This window comes from Mustela nigripes, chromosome 6 (assembly GCF_022355385.1).
Source record: "Mustela nigripes isolate SB6536 chromosome 6, MUSNIG.SB6536, whole genome shotgun sequence".
Lineage (NCBI taxonomy): Eukaryota > Metazoa > Chordata > Mammalia > Carnivora > Mustelidae > Mustela > Mustela nigripes.
Genome location: NC_081562.1, coordinates 101,291,378 through 101,309,368, shown reverse-complemented (window position 1 = coordinate 101,309,368; position 17,991 = coordinate 101,291,378). Strand labels below are relative to the sequence as shown.

The following is a 17,991-nucleotide window of genomic DNA, read 5'->3' as shown; positions in this document are numbered from 1 at the left end:
GGTTTCCTGACTCCCCCATCCAGGCTCTTTCCTTCAACCTTTGATCCTTGGAAGGGTTCCATGATCGCCCACGGATGCAGGCTGGGAGTCCCTGTCAGTCCCCACCAAACCCAGCAGTCTGGCTCTTCTCCTGGGTCCAGAAGGATCTAGGAAAGGCACCCTGGCCCTCTTTATCATCATTAATATTCTCAGAGGCAGCATCATTATTACTGTTATTCTTGGACATCAGAGAATTATGAACATCCTCAGAAATGGCGAGACACATGTTAGCCAGCTGTTCCCCATTATGCCCTCCCTGGGTACACGATACGCCTTTCATGTGCTTAAAATCATAAATAATTTTTAAAGTATGTTGCTCTTATTTTTTATTCCAGGGCTCAAATGTGGTTCTCATAAAAGCTCACTTTGGCCTCATTGTCACAGTCTAAGAGGTTTACCGAGATTCCTTCTTTTCTTACTTCTTCCCCCACCCCCACCCCCGTCTCCTTCTGCCTCTCCCCTCCAGAGAGGCACAACACTGTGGTCTGAGGGCTGATTTGTTTTCTTCCTGCATTGGAATCATGTTCCCTCCTGGGATGCAAGGAACCAAGGCTATGGTGATATCTATCATGAATTGATACACAGCACTGTCCCCATTTTACAGATAAAGAAACAAAGGTACAGAAAGTTTCACTAACATGCCCAGTGTCGTACAAACATGAAGAGGTCCAATGACCCCAAAGATCAAGGAGAAGATTTAACAATATGAGCTATAAATAATATAATCTTGATTTTTTTTGTGAGTCCCTTACCTGTAGTGAGCAAAGAAGACCTTTCCTTACAACTAACAGGAAAAGTCAGTGGGATGAGCAGAGACCAGTCGTAAAGCTGTGGCCATGTGTGTTTGCTTACACCCCATAACCCAAAAGGTATTACTTCTAATTATCTACCTCTTTTTTTTTTTAAGATTTTATTTATTTATTTGACAGAGAGAGAGAGAGAGAGGGATAGCAAGAGAGAAGGAGCAAAAGCACGGGGAACAGCAGAAGAGGGAGAGGGAGAAGCAGGCTTCCCGCTGACAGGCAGCCCGCTGACTCAGACCCAGGACCCTGGGATCATGACCTGAGCTGAAGGCAGACACTTAACCGACTGAGCCACCCATGTGCCCCATCTGCCACTTTTAATCTATGCTTTCCTTTGTTCCTCTGGTCACTGGATAATTGGGGCCAACTGTTGTTATTTATGACAGCTTGCTCACCTTGAGAGGTAGGGCTGGGATGGAGATTATCATCACACCCACTTACCCACATTTAATTGCAAAAGAAACAGGCATGCTGAAATGCCAGCGTGGAGCCTGGCACCAAAGGCCACCAGCCGCATGAGGGTGGAAGCCCCTGACTCAAGAAGTTATGAGGAAGAGAAGCTAAAGCTACCGCAGAATTTGTCACTTGTTCTTGTGCCCCTTGTTGGTACCTGGGGCAGAGAGAGGCTCACACGTGCACACACACACATACGCATGCGTGCACACTCCGCATCCGACCTGAGGAGTCCCCTGAGTAAGCATTTACCCTTGCATGTAAGTGTGAAGCTACTCACCAAAGTGCGAACGGCACCAGGAGCCACTAAGATCAGCGGCATCCTAGGCCACAGGGAGACACTGTGTGACACCGAAAACAGGAATTAACGAGTCTCTCCATTCCCACCTGTGCCTACAGGTCCATGTCCTGCCTGAAGCACTGAGTGTGGAAAGTGATACACTTTACAAAACACGCACGCTCCCGTTGTCTACCTCTGTATTCCTTTATGTTTTTTTACTGTTTTGGTATGTCCTCTACACATGAATGGAAGTTTGGTGACCTTAAAAATATGAGCTAGGGGGCGCCCGGGTGGCTCAGTGAGTTAAAGCCTCTGCCTTCGGCTCAGGTCATGATCCCGGGTCCTGGGATCGAGCCCCACATTGGGGTCTCTGCTCGGCGGGGAGCCTACTTCCTCTTCTCTCTCTCTCTGCCTGCCTCTCTGCCTACTTGTGATCTGTCTGTCAAATAAATAAATAAAATCTTCATATATATATATACATATATATATATATTAAAATCCAAGCTGCTTACATGGTTGACAAAGCGCTTGTGAGCCGTGCCTCCCGCCTCCCGCTGCATGCACACTCGCATGCCAGCCTCCTCTCATTTCCCCACTCCTGGGGGGCTTTTCTTACCTCTGGACTGGAAGACGTGTGCTTCCCTCTCCTGGGAAGGTTCTCACATGCCCTCCCCATCTGGCAAACTCCAACCCAGCCCTCAGGTCTAAGCTCAAATGGCAGCTTCCCTCACTGCACCCCACACCTAAATTAGTTTCCTCTGGCTGTCTCTCTGTCCACCCTGCTCTTTTTCCTCTGTGGGTGCCTCCCAGCTCATACAGCTCTCTTCTGAATCTTCACCATGCCGAGGCCACATGGGGCCAGGACCACTTGTGGACACCACTGATTCACCCACCCTCAGCAGGGTCATCTCATACCTAGTGATACTCAACAAGTATTCACTGGACGGATGGATGGAAGGGTGGATGGATGGATGGACAGACGGACAGATGGATGGATGGACAGATATGTCGATGGACAAACGGATGGACAGACGGATGGATGGATGGACGGATGGATGGATGGACGCACGACGGACAGACGTGTGGATGGATGGATAGGTGGATGGATGGATAGATGGATGTGTGGATGGACAGATGGGTGGATGGATGGAGAGACAAACGGATGGGTGGATGGATGGACAGATGGGTGGATGGACGGATATACAGATGGATGAATAGATGGATGAATGAAAAAATGTAGCCTTTCAAAAAGGCTAGGAACCCCTCTATACAACCTAGCCCCAAACTAGGTACAGTGAGACTCTTCCCAAATGTTTCTTAGCAACTGAAGGAGCAGCTGAAAACCCAGATCAGGGATGGCCACCATGGTCCATGGGCTGCCAGCCCCACCCCTACAGACAGCCCTAAGGCATGGCAGTGGTCCTCCCAAATGCCGTCAGATGGGCCTTACAGCCCACTTGGCATCAGTCTGCAGCACTGCCACTGTAGATTACTTGTGGTTTGTGGGAAATATTCTTTCATTCATTCTCCCAGGCCCCTTCCAGGCACCGCCTGCACCACAAAACCAAATCCTGGCCTTCACAGAGCTTCCTGTGCAGTGGGGAGACAATCAAACAAGGACACAAACACATGACTCAAGGGTGGACAGCACCAAGTGTTTGGAAGGAAAAGTGATGGAAGAGGGTGGAGAGTGGTAGGGGGCCTGGCCTGTCCAAGCAGGGGACATAGGAGGACAGCCCCCAGAGACGTGAGAGAGTTCTGTGGGTAGTGAAAGAAGGTGTTCTGGGCAGAGGGAAGAACAAGCTGAGATGCCTTGAGGAACAGCAGGAAGACCAGTGTGGCTAGAGCAGAGAGAGCAAGTAGGGAGTAGTGGGCAATCAGTTTCTGTACCAGAGGTGGCAGACATGGCATCCCTTTCTGGTACCTGACAGAGACATTGTCATTCCTGGCCCCTGTCTGACCAACAGCCCTTCCTGCCTACAGCAGGAATCACAGAACACCCTCAGGCTGGACCAGGCCCTGGCCATGGGACATACCCATGGTCCCTGCTGCTCCACCCAGTGCCCATCCTCAGGCTTTCATCATGCCATCCTGAAAAATGCTTAGCAACCACCTGGAGGAGGGGGCTCCCGTTGCTGATATGTACCATTTACGGATTTCTATGGTCTAAATAATGTCCACCGTGGCCATCTTCAAGGTACCATTAGTGTTAAAAACCAGCTTGCAAAATTCCTGAAAACGTAAAAATCGGATCTCAAGAGGTATTAGGAGTCAACATGTCACCAACCCGTTCTAACTGGGTAAGAAGAGCCCTCCGGCCATGATCCCCAGGTGCCAGAAGCTGACTGTCCCTGCCTGCTTCTCTGCCTCTCCCTGACTGCTCACCCTTCCCCATACACCCTCAGGAACAGCCATGGCCAAGCTCAAGGAGCGCCCACTGGGCCCAGTCACACAGGACAGTCCTGGCATACTCAACATCTAGTATTACGTCCTGCCATAATCACAGGACCCCACTTGGGATGGCAAATTCAGTGGTCAGCCTGTCCACTGCCCCCCGGCACTGGGTCCGGTGTCCAGGTCCCAGCCAGCCCCAGGCTGGCAGGTGCTCCCTCAGTTCAGAGAGACACGACTCCAGGCTTTAAAAAAATAAAGCCGCCATTTCTATCACCATTTTCTTTTTAACCCCAAGTCTTAAAACAACTTCATACAGCTATTCAAATTCACTTCCCACCACATTTTCATATGTTCAGCATCACTATTTTTGAGCCCCACGTCAGGCTTATCTCCTAACGGAGCCGCGTGAGGTAGGCCAGGCCTGTGCAGTCTCACCAGGCCCCTACGCACGCCTAGAACATGGCCACGTGCCATGTCAGGTTCCTCGCGCAAACCACAGCACATAGGTGGCATCAATTATTTTGTTTTTGTTTTTGAAAATGAGAAGCATTACCAAAAACAAAGAAGGAATAAAAAGTCAAAGTATTCTGCACTCTTTCCAGCCTATGTAAATAGTAATCAAAGAGCGTGCACCAAAAGCCCATAAAGATATCAATATAAACACTACCCTCTCAGCTGCACCTCTATTAAAAACAAATGTCTGGGAACAGACAATGTCAACATGGGTCAAGGCCCCACCTACAGCCAACCTGGCGCAAACACCAACAGTTCTGGTTCATTTGAAAATTACTGCCAGTAATGATAAAAACAGTCTACCCTGAAAGGCATCTCGGAGGCTGAGCAAATGGTGACTTTCCTCCCTGTGAGCAGGAGCCTACAAGCTCTCCATCCTTGACAAAGCCCAAGTTTCTCCTGCTTCTTATGTTCTGATCACCAGAGAAGATTCACTGAACTATCAAAATAGCCCCAAAGAGAGCTCACCACCTGAAGGAAGGAAGGAGCTGGTCCAGATGAGGAAGGAAGAGAATGTGTCTCCTGTTCTGGAAGACGGCATAAACTGTATGCAGCTGCGAGCTAAAGGCCCACTATTACACTGTGGGTCACAGCTGCTAAAAGGTCCTGGGGCCAGGGTGAGCAAGCATGATCGGCATCTGTCAGCTGATTAATCCAGTATTTACTTACTCACCTATTATTTAGGCAACATCATACTACAGTTTGCAGGGAACAGACAGGAAACATAAACTATAGTTCAGGTGGCGGGGACAGCACGGGGAGGGCTTATGGCACCTTTGGAGACACGAGAGTATAAGGTACCCGAAGCAATTAAGGAAAAAGTAATGGATGAGAAAAATCCTACCTGTACGTTTCCTAAGAATCCATGTAAGGAATAAAGGAGGGTCTATGAGGGAAATGAGATTTGGGCTGGGACACAGAGTTTCTTTATTGTTTACTACGTAGATAAGATGGCGAGATCACTCCAGGACCAGAGGCAAATACTGAAAGGATCTGAAAAGTCTCCAGCTCCTGGAAGAGAGAGTAAAGTACTCCCTCTTGAAAAGAGTCTAAATCAGGGAGCTCAGTGTAGGCTCCACAGAAAGTCGTGGGCAGGAGAACTCAGAGGAAATTCAGTGACATTACCAGGCTCTGGGACAAAGGGCTGCCCCAGATACAGAGTAGGGACCCACAAGCTAAGTGTACTACCTCATTTAACACACAGCTTGAAGAAGTGGCCGATGTGTGACACTTTCTCTTAGATACTTGGACACAATCAGAGTGTGAATGACTCCACAGGAGTATCTGTCCTTGGATCCCTCTCTAACATCATAACAGAAAAGAATGAACAAATTCGCTAACTCAACTGACAGACATGTGGACCCCAGCATTTTATAAAGCCATGACAGAGAAGTCACAGGGTCCAACCTCCAAACCTTACAGCAAGAAAACTATAATCCAGGACTGCTAAGTAACTAACTGCACCAGTCCAAAGCAATGACGAAAGAAAATTTCAGATGTGTTGCATCTCCTGCCCAGGAGTATTTAATCTAGGACAGAGTTTCCCAGAGAATGTTCTGCAGATAACTGTTTCCCTGGGATACCTAGGAATACAGCTACAAATAACCTATGAATGTTCAGCAGGAAAAGAGCTGAATAAAATGGAACCATGTTCTTTCTAAAAGTCTTCTCAGAACTTTAGTCAGATAAACTATAATAATTAGTGTTTCTAGAGTTTGTTAGATCATGAACTTCTTTTAAAACAAGACCACTGGGCATCTGGGATGGCTCAGTCAGTTAAGCATCTGCCTTTGGTTCAGGCCATGGGCCTGGAATCCCAGGATTGAGCCCTGCATTTTGTCGGGGGAGCCAATTCCTGCTCAGCAGGGAGTATCCCTCTCCCTTTGGCCCTCACCCTGCTCATGCTTACTCTCTCTCTCTCTCTCAAATAAATAAATAAAATCTTTAAAAAAAAAAAATCAGAAGACCACTGTTCTTCAGCTTAGGCTCTGATAAATGCTGTTCTAGGCCATGCTAACTCAAGCCTTATTTTGGACTCCTCATTAAAGTGTGGTAGGAGTATGGCTTTGCAGTCAGAAAGAAATGGGTCTTAGATCTAACCCCTTCAGGACATGTGATCTTAGGTTAAGTTTATTAGCCTCTCTGAAGCTGTTCCCTGAGCTTGGTGCTTCACTACCCCGATCTCAGCCTCAGCCTTACCCTGGTCTTCTCCCCTGTGGCTCTTTGGATCTCAATTCTCTTTTAGCCCATCCTTGGATTTGGGCCCACCCTACATCCTGGATGATCTGGAGATCCTTACCTAATTATATCCACAAAGACCCTTTTCTCAGGGTCTTTTTCCAAATAACATCACATTCACAGGTTAGGGCTTGGTCATATATTTGTGGACACCACTATTCAAACCAATACAAAAAGGATTATGGACCTCAAAATCACAAGTGCTTATGAAGGTTAATTTTATGTGTCAACTTGACAGGCAATGGGGTGCCCAGATATTTGTCCAAACATTGTTCTGAGAGTGTCTGTGAGGGTGTTTTTGGATGAGATTAACATCTGAATGGGTAAACTAAGTAAAGCACCTTGCCCTCCTAATGTGGGTGGGTCTCATCCAATCAGTTGAAGACCTGAATGGAACAAAAAAGGTTGAATAAAAGGGCACTCTTCCTGCTTGACTTTTTGAGCTGAGACACTGATCTTTTCTTGCCCTCAGACTTGAACTGAAATAGGCTGTTCTTGGGTCTCAAACCTGATGGGCATTTGGACTGGAACTTAACACCATGGGCTCTCTTGGGTCTCCAGCTTGCCAACTGCGTATCTCGGGATTTCTCAGCCTCCATAATCACCTGGAACAATTCCTTATAATATATATAATACACATACTACCCAAACACACACACACACACACACACACACACACACACATCTTATTAGTTCTGATTCTCTGGAGAGCCCTGATTAATACAAGCTGCAAATCTGAACAACTGAGAAGAGGTGCTCTGGTCCTGGCTGGGCAGAGTCCCAGAAGCTGGCTGGACACCAGGAGCCAGAGAGAGGGTGTTCCCATGGAGCTTTTGTAAAAGCCATGGTTACCAAATCAGAATCTCTAGAGATGCAGTAGCGGATACCCAAACACCTTCCAATGATTTACAAAGCTTAATAGAATTAATATCTTCTTCTAAAGGGGCCACTCAGGCTAACCAAAATGCCAAGTGGCTTTGCTTTTTAGCTGGAATTATAGTCATTCAGTGTGGTAACACCAATTTTCTCACACTGCTCAGAAATTTCTTAAGGGCAGTTATGCACGTTTTCAGTTAATGAAAATTAAAAGATGAATTGTTCTTTAATAAATGCTGCTTAGTAGAGAAAAGATATTTCAAACCATGAATTCCATGGAGAGACTTAAAGGATAAATGACATTTTCCACCCTTTTGTCTTTGAATCATCAGTTCATCAGAAAGGGACATATATTACTTTGTACTAGAACCCACCCTGCACTAAGTTTAATATCACTTACCAGTTCTTATCCAGAAGCACTTAAGAAGTAGCTATACAAAGAGCATTCCAGCACCTTCTATCCACTCATTACTGAAAATAGGTTCCTTCTATAGTTTGTGTCCTTTATATAACAACTATGCTTCAACAGCAGGAAAAAGTTTGCTTCCTCTGCCAAAACAGTTGCTCATTGCCAGGGATTATGTGAGTCCCAGTCCTTTCTGCCTTGGCTGCCAGGAAGCTCAAAGTGAAATCTGCCATACAGGCATGAGTCACTCTTATTTTCATTTCTACTATCATCATTTCCCCTGCACTCACTTACTTTCCCCGATTACAGGATTCTTTGTTATCTGTCCTTTTTAAAAATGATCCATATGCATTTATGACTTCAGTCATAACCCTTCACAAGTCCTGTTTCCAGAAATAGGGGAAGATCTGAAATAACCCCAGGTTCATGAGGGCAGAGCCACTAGTCAAACTCACGTCTCCAGCTGCCACATCTGCTATCTGTTCCCCGAAATGAGCGTCTTCAAGCTCTCCCTCCTGCACCGTGGGGCTGAGCAGCCTTCCTGCTGGCTCCTCCGGGGACTGCATCACAGACCTCACATATGCAGCCATTATGTTTAGGGACACCCCAAGGAGCCATGCTCTAGGAAACAGAAATCCCCTAGCATACAGCGCAAAGGCCATCTGTTCCTGCCTCACCACAGATTCCATGCCTGGGCTTCTGGCTGCCTTGGCAGGTTGAAAGAACTGGGTCTGATTTCCCCCAACACTGCAGATGCTGGCGGTGGAGGGAAACGGCAGGAATGAACCACCCAATGCATTGCCATCCATGCTGCCCTCTGCCCCTCACATACAACCAACAATAGCGACAAAAGTCATAGTACCAGCTACCCTGTGTTGCCTGCACCTCGATGCTAGGCATCCCACATCAGCACAGCTCTTTACAACAGCCCCACAACATTCACTACTCCTGTTTTGAAGATGAGGTTTGCTCTAAGGCTGCTTGCCTAAAAAGGTAGAACCTGCAAGAAGTTCACAGCCTCTTGCACGCAAAGGGCTCACAAGCAAAACTCCTCACAGGCTCCTGGAACAGCAAACATGGCCCCTGCGACATCAGTCTGTCTACTCAGAAGAGCCACGGAAATTTTGACAGGCTGGACAAAAGCGATTTTCACCTGCCCCAGGCATGTCATTTCATCCAAATTCAGTGGACCCTAGCCTTGTCTCTACTGTAGGGAGCACTTGGAGAATAAGTGAAATAGGGGGTCTGGGGTGGAGGAGGATGTTCATTCATGTGGGTAAAAAGTGAATAAGAGAGGAACATCAATGCTGGTAATGAGTAAAGCTGAAAAAGCACCCATTTCAAACTTCCCCAAGCTGCCTGGGGCCAAAGGCCAGGCCTCCCCACCCCCTTCCTGTGCATGGATGTTGAGCGTATCACAAAATGCTGGCTCTCCTGTTGTTGTTTCTGGAAAACAAATGCTTCCTTCCAAGGTTCCCCCTCCCGGTTAATAACTGTGTTCAGGACTCCAAGTCCCTGGACGCATTACTATGGATCTGTCCAGGTTTGAGATCTCAACTTTGCGATTTCCTCCCTGTCTTCCTGGTCTCTCCAGACCCTGCTGAGTTAAAGATACAAACTTCCACCGGCCTGGAGAACACTCAGCTGATCCCGCGCCATGCCTCAGTCTTCCTCTGTGGTCCCCGGGACACCAGGATGTGGGCCCCGGTAAATGCAGTTTATTCTCCTTGTAGTCACTTCCCAAACCCATGGAAACAGGACGGAAACACCACTGGCCCCAGTGTTAGCCTTCTGCAGACTGCCCAGCCTCGTCCTCCCTGTCCATGCCCCCTTTTCATCTCAGGAACTGGGCGTAACCCCCACCTCTAGCCCTGTAATCAGGTTCTCAGACTGACTGTGAAAAACATATGCATCCCGCCCTGCCATCGGGTTATACCCCCTTCTCCTGGTCATGACATCCCCTGTGAGGTCGGCCACTGCATTCGATGAATACAAAGATTGGGGCCGCATGGCTAGAGCCACAGAAGGACACCACAGCAGCCCACCTGTGTCGAGTCTGGGGCCCACAGACTTTAGGGAAAAGTTGTTTCTGTTATATCTACAGCCTTCTAGAAGCCACCACCTGGCTTTGCTGTCCCCAGACTCCCTGGCCCAACGTATTTACATAGAGACCGGTGCTGGGCTAATGAGTTGCCACTTGAAATAGCATTTAATTTGTGCTTTGCTGTCTGGGTATGCACGTTCCTCCTGTTGTGCCCTTTGGCTGTAAGCTCTCTGAGAGCCTAGATTTCTTCTGTGCGCTGCAGTGTCTCTCCAAAGACCCTCTACAGTGGGACCTCCATCGGTGCTGGCAGCAGGGAAGCTGACTGGGGGACTAGGAGTCCAAAGTGCACATAAAAATATTTGAGTACACCCCTGGGGATAAAAATATATTATATGTTTATAAAAAATTAAAAATTAAAAAAAATTTTTAATTAAAAAAAATATTTGAGTACACAGACACAATAATAAACTCCTATATTTCCATACCACTGGTTAGGAGTTAAGAGTCTTAGAACAACCTTCTAAGAAGGGCATCTGTGTAGCTCAGTTGATTAAGCTTCTACCTTCGGCTCAGGTCATGATCCCGGGGTCCTGGGATCGAACTCCGCATTGGGCTCCCTGCTCAACAGGGATTCTGCTTCTCTCTCTCTCTTTACTGATACTCCCTCCCCCTGCTTGTTCTTTTTTCTCTCTCAGACAAATTTTAAAAAAAAATTTTTTTTTAAAGAACAAAGTTCTAAGAAAAATAGAGCAGGCATTATCATGCCCATATCACAGATGAGGAACTAGGGTTCCGAAAGAGGAAGCGACATGCCCAAGTCGCAAGTCCCACACAGCAAATATGTGCAGAACCAAGGTGACAAGTCTGGGCTTCTGAGGACTCGTCTAGCCTAGTGTCTGCCACTCTACACCTCCAAAAGGAAAAGGAAGTGGGGTGAGGTGGGAACAGCCCAACTGCCCATCCACGGATGAATGGATAAAGAAGATGTGGTATGTGGGCACTGCGGAATCTCACTCAGCCATGAGAAACAAGGACATCCGGCCATTGGCAACACGAAGGAACCTTGAGCATGCGATGCTAAGTGAGAGTAAGTTAGAGGGAAAAAATGTACTGTGTACTAGCACTTATCTGTGGAACCTAAGAAGCCAAACCTGTAAAAACGGAAAGTGAAACACCACTTCCTCCGCCTGACTTATTTCGCTAAGCATGATACGCTCTAGTTCCATCCATGTTGTCGCAAATGGCAAGATTTCATTTCTTTTGATGGCTGCATAGTATTCCATTGTGTATATGTACCACATCTTCTTGATCCATTCATCTGTTGATGGACATCTAGGTTCTTTCCATAGTTTGGCTATTGTGGACATTGCTGCTATAAACATTCGAGTACACGTGCCCCTTTGGATCACTACGTTTGTATCTTTAGGGTAAATACCCAATAGTGGTGTTGCAACATGGGGGCTTAAGTGGGTAGGAGAAGAATAAATGAAAGAAGATGGGATTGGGAGGGAGACAAACCATAAGTGACTCTTAATCTCACAAAACAAACTGAGGGTTGCTGGGGGGAGGGGGTTTGGGAGAAGGGGGTGGTATTATGGACATTGGGGAGGGTATGTGCTTTGGTGAGTGCTGTGAAGTGTGTAAACCTGGTGATTCACAGACCTGTACCCCTGGGGATAAAAATATATGTTTATAAAAAATAAAAAATTATATTAAAAAAATAATAATAATAAAAAAAAAACGAAAAGTGAAAGAGTGGTTACCAGGAAATGGGCGGAGGGTGGGGAGAGTGGCACTGGAGGGATAAGAGAGATGGGGCTTAAGGGTTCCTACTTGCAATGAGTAGGAAATAAGCGCCAGAGATCTAATGCACAGTACAGCAAATACAGACAATGAAGTTGAATTATAGTCATCAAACTCACTAAGAGATTAGAACTTAATTATTCCAACTAAAAAGCATAATTGTATAACAGAGGTGCTAATTATTACTACAATGGTAATCATATTACAATACATAAGTGTAGGGATGCCTGGGTGGCTCAGTTGGTTAAGCAGCTGCCTTCGGCTCAGGTCATGATCCCAGCGTCCTGGAATCGAGTCCCACATCGGGCTCCTTGCTCCGCAGGGAGCCTGCTTCTCCCTCTGACTCTGCCTTCCACTCTGTCTGCCTGTGCTCGCTCTCGCCTGCTCTCTCTCTGACAAATAAATAAATAAAATCTTTAAAAAAACAAACACACACACACACACAAAAAACAATACATAAGTGTACCAAATTTACAGGCTGTAGTTCTTAAATTTACACAAGGCTATATCAAATATATTTGAATTGTTTTTAAAATGGAAAAAAAAAAAAAGACAAATGGCTGCACTGCAATATGTCCTTGCCCTCCATCCCATCTACAAATCCAAGTGCAGGCACCACCTAAACTATAGGTAGTCCCAGTAGACTAGTGTATGGGGGCACATAACTCTGTGGGAAATAGGTCATTTAAGCAGATCTATACTCTCAAAGCTATGAGCCTGTGAAAGGATAAGCAGAGACTAGGGATCGGCACTATACAGGGGCTAAGTCTGGGAACGAAAAGGAGAAGAAAGTGACTGAGCAATGAGAGGCATGGTAGGATGTCCCAAAAACAGAGAAGGGGGCTAGGAAAAGGCATCAGGAGAGAGAGGTGGAAGGGGAAGGGAAGGTTAGGAAGGCGAGCAAAGAAGAAAGACATAAGCGGGAAGAGAAGGATACATACTTTTTCTGTGCCTCTAGCTTTCCTGCTATAAGGGCGTCCTGGGAGACAGAAGCCATAGCATGGGCATTAGAGTTTCACTCACCTTCTTTCCAAGGATCAGCCAGCAAAGATAAAACACAAGAAGCAAGATACAAATAGAATGAGATTAAGAGAACGTTTGATACTCACATAAACCAAAGAAAAGAGAAGAAATATATTGAAGTTAGAAGCAGAAGAAAGAAAAGTGAAAGGGTTGGCCAGGTTAGGACACCACCAGAGAGAAGCAAAAGCCTCCATCCAAGACTGATACTGGGGATGAGTCGAGGAGAAGATCAGTGGAGGAGGAGTGGGGGGCCACACCATGACACCTGCATGGGAACAATGGTCTTAGGAGGAGGAGGTCCAAAACTAGAAGACCACACAGCAGGGCCCCTGAAGGGGAGAAGACCCTGGTGTGGTCCTTATGAAAACAAGACACTCAGGCAGGTGACCCCACAACATTTACTTTTTATTGGCAGAAGGTCTGTAGCTGATAGTCACATCTGCGTGTGTTCACTGTTTGATCGTCATTTGTCCACCTGCCATGAAGGTATCGTCTGTCTTAATAAACCTATAAAAACAGAACCCACAGACTTCACGCTTCTTGAGTAGGCCATTCATGATGGTGGCCCACACGTTGGTAGTCAGTGAGTGAATTCTGATGGAGATAGTAGATCTGCTGGTCGTGACAATGGTATAAACATAGCCCATGAGATGCTCATCAAAGTGGTGTTGCTGACTGTGAGGATGGTAATGATAGTGCAGACAGTGATGAGAAGGCAGCTAATGCAGTGATGATGCCACAGGCAACAGACATGGAGTTCTGTTCATGATGGGGGTGGGAATCACGGTGATGGTGGTTGGAATGAGGAAAACAATCTCTGCAGAGCTAGGTCACCGCTTATAAAGCACTGTGGGTGTGTGTGTGTGAATGACAGGAAGACACAGAGACAAAGAATCAGAGAAAGAGAAAGAGAGAGAGACAGAGAGAGATATCATCTGTAAATCACCCATCGTTAAACCAGAGTAACATCCACCCCAGGACCCTTCCGACAGACATCACAAATGGCCAAGGTCCATAAACTACCCTTTTCCCCTAAAATGCCTAATAAAAACAAAAGAAGGGTAAATCCATGGACACTTTTCCTTTCTCTTTAGAAGTGTTTGCTAAATTTTGTTATACAAGAACACTCACCTAGGAATTAGCTGGGGAGATTCTGAAATCATACATAACCTATGTTGGCTGAAAAGAACCTGAAAAATCATCTGAACCGTGTGGTTCTCAACTCAAATATGCATTAGAACCTACTAGAGATATGTTTGTTTTGTTTTGTTTTTCCCACAATACTGATGCCAGAACCTCATTCCATATGAACCACCTGAATCAAAATCCAAGAGGTGGGACACCGGCATAAACATTTTAAAAACATTCCCCAGATGATATTTTTTATCAACTCTCCTGATTAAGAATCTTCTGTCCTACAGAAGAAACCAGAGGAAGCCACCACCATGCAGTACTTAGTGGCAGGGTCACAACCTTGCATGCTGCTGACCCAATGAGCAAGGCTTGCTGTCGCTCTCATTGTTAAATTTGGTAAAAAAAAAAAAAAAAGAAAGAAAAAAGAAAAAGAAAAAAAGAAAAGAAAAGAAAAAAGAAAAAGAAAAAAAAATTGCTTGGCAGTGTTGGAACACCAAGAAGAGAGAGAGAGTGGTATAACAGAGAAACCAAGAAGCTGGACCAGGGCCATGTCTGGCTTCTCATGAAGCACATCCCAGGTAGAGCTCCGAGGTAAAGGGATTTCCCAGCCCCTCTCTGCACCCCAGTTTTCTTCCCCACCCTACCCACAGCACTGCCCCATACTTAGGGTTCCTGGGGAGGCAAGTGCAATTTCAACTCCACAAGCCATCATCCCTCAAACCCTGGCCTTGTCCCCACACTATTCCCATCCAGCCAGCCCTCAGGAGGCCCCCAAACCCAGAAGAAACATCCTCATACTTTCTTGGTGGGGACTTTGATCTTCAAGAACTCCGCCTCTCTGGCCAGCACCTGCCACGGGGCGTGTATCCGGACAAAGACGAATCCCTGGCTTTTATTCTGTAAGGTACAAAGGAAAAAGAAATGGAAACACTTAGAAGGACATAGCTTAAATTCCTGTCTCCCCACCTCTCCCAAACTAGAAGCCCTGACCTGGTGTTTGTTCTCTTAAAACTTCACCAAGACCCAGTCCCCTCCTGCCCATATCCCCTTCACCAGCTCTGTTCCAGAAAGGCTCTCATGAAAAACCACAGAGTACTGCTCCCAAAGTATGGTCCTTGGAGGCTTCGTGGCTTCAGAGGGAAAGAAGAATTTAAAAGAGCCTGTCCCCAGACTGGAAATGTAAGCAATTATGATTTTCGCAGAAATCTATTACACTTTTCCGAGCAGTGAGAGGAGTTACCTTTGCTGGCGTGTGACAAAAAGCCAGACACTCGTCCTGTTCACATAGTGTCACTGTTCATTGTTAAATTTGCATGTGTTCCTACTGTGCTATGTCATAGCCAAAACGACAAAAGTGGTTCACGAAGCCCAAAAGGTATGACATAAACAGTAAGGTAGAACAATGCAAAATGACATCATAAACATAAATCACGAACAGGGCTCCAGCGTGAACACAGATTATAAATATACGTCCATGTCCCTGCGTAAGTGATTCTGTGAGTGTCAAGAATGCACCCAAAAATGGAAAGAAAAGGAAATGCAGCGATGAGCCCTTGAAAATCGGGTCTTATTGACTCAGTAATCCTCATCACAGTGCCTGTGATAAAATACTGGTCAGATTATGACAAGAAGGTGTCAATTTCTCCCCATCTTCAAATAAAACCTCAAATTCTTTTCAAAACAAGCACAGAAAGAAAACAACTACTACTGACATTCATTCAATTAGTTTTGTCCTAAAGAATGAGATGAAACCAAAACAAGTCAGAAAAATGGGCAAAAACCCCATTCTCAAGAAAGGTGTAATGAATACCACCTGCAGAATTCATTACAAACGTGCAGGGTTCACAGAAAGAGCGGAACAAGCCAAGGACACCATTACTTCATCATCACATGGCTGTGGAGATCACACAGGCCCCGGGTCCCAGGGTGGGAAGATGCTGGTGGGCCAGCTTGCCCCAGACATCAGCGTGCAGCCGAGGGGCGGCGTGGGAACCCAGTCCTAGTGCATGTGCTCTGCAGAGAGAACACTCGCAGCTTCTTGTTCCACTGGCCCTCTAGCCCCCGAGGTTTCTACTTAATTCCCACGTATTTTGTGAAGCAGGAATCACAGAGAGCAGTACTGAGAAGACACCAACTCTGCGTGCAGCAAAGGTGTTACCACTCACGTAAAAGCAGGTGTTCCCTTCAAAAATCATTCTCCAGCTTCATTCGCGGAATGAGCATGTTCGGGGCCCCCAGGGTGTTGTAGTGGGTCAAGCTTCCAACTCTTGGTTTCAGCTCAGGTCATGATCTCAGGTTGCAAGATGGAGCCCCGCTGCATGCTCAGCGTGGAGTCTGAGACTGTCTCTCTCCCTCTCCCTCTGCCCCTCCCACTCATGCTGTCACTCTCAAATAAATAAATCTTAAAAAAAAAAAAAAATTAATGAATGAATGTGTTCAACAATCACCCTCTGGTCTTGATTTGGCGTTGAAGGTAACAGTGGCAGCCAGCCACATGCAGGCCTGACCATCTGCTTCTCCAATGCTCTGGACAGAAGAATAGGTAGGAAACCAGAGGACCACATTCCCCCCACAGAAGTATGCGGACCATGGCAATGAGTAAGATAAACAGCTATTTACGGTGCTCATAATGCAAGTGAAGACCATCTCTACAACTCTACATGGCAGTCCCACAATCTGTTCATTAATTCAACATCCAGAACCTACCCCCCCCCCCACTTTGGGGATGAAAGGTTACAATTTATAAGGAAGAAGGGGGAAGAAGAAATGAAGATTTTACAGGAAGACTTAACTATAGTATGAAAGTCTTGGAGAGTCTGCAAACACCTGAAAATAATAACAATAATCGTGATGTGCATATACTGAGTGTGTGTCAGGAACAAGGACAGAGCGAGACAGTCCTGTACTTTAGCACAAAGGATATTCAGGGCCAGGCTATCAGCAGGTACTGTCGCCTACTCCATTTTACAGTTGAGGAAATCAAGGCAGGGAAAATCTAAATCGTTGGTCCAAAGTTACATAAATATTGTGATAGGGAAAAAAAAGCTATTTAGACCCAAGCAGTCCATGCTCTACCTGATGATTTTCTTATCCATGTGGGACAGACCGAACATATTACCAGGCAGAGACACAAACCACCTCCAAGGGCTGAAACGGAACATAAAGACATGCTTTTTGGACTAAAATCCAATCAAAAGATGGATAAGGACTCTATGAGGCAGTCCTAAGATGAAACACTCAACCTTCCAGCTTCCAAGGATGACATCGTTGTGCCGAAACACCGGAAGTGGCTTTCAGCAAGGAATCTCCTCGATTCCTACGTCTGTCTGTGGTTATAATGTCCCGGGTTACTAGATGGAGCCATCCATCACTTGCTGCTACTCCTAACTGTAATTTAAGCTTCTCTAATTTAGTGAAAATGGAAAGTAAGAAAGGAAACCATCTGGGAAGCTGACCTGTGACCCCAGCCCTCCATTGTGGCCCCAGTAAAAATGATTTTAGTGAAAGATGGCAAACGGTACCATCTTTCTCCTGGAGATGAAATCATGACTCTTGCTGATTTTAACATATGATGTTTTGTCCTTGCTTTTAAATTGTGATGAATGTTTTTCTTAAAAAAAAAACTTTACCTATAATTGGTAGTGCAAGTATATATTGAATGTTCTTTAAGTGGCTGCAGATGTTCCAAGTTTGAGGGAGGGTTGAGAAGGTTAAGGGTCTGAGTCCACGGCCTTGATGGCAGATCACTAGCCATCCATCCCCTGACAGCCATCCCCTTCATCCACTTAAAGCTAAGTATATGGCCATCCAGAATCAAGTCTGTATCTCCCTGTATGGTTAGGCATAACCAAACACTGATTTCTAAGCCGTGTGGTGTGGGAGGAAGTGTCATGAAGCAGCTGCTGGCAACACTCTTTAAAGACAGCAAAGGGGTGCCCTTTGCCCCTCCATAGTCCTCCCTTCCCCAGATCAGTTGCCTAGAACG

General features: G+C 46.1%; 1 protein-coding gene across 1 annotated transcript in view; it reads right to left on the bottom strand.

Annotated features, from left to right (window-relative positions):
* ANO2 (anoctamin 2) overlaps window positions 1–17,991 on the bottom strand; it is a 341,480-nt gene that overhangs the window by 245,963 nt on the left and 77,526 nt on the right. Inside the window, exon 4 of the mRNA XM_059404945.1 lies at window positions 14,805–14,903. Coding sequence (XP_059260928.1) covers window positions 14,805–14,903 — 99 coding nt within the window. The remainder of the gene's footprint in view (window positions 1–14,804; window positions 14,904–17,991) is intronic.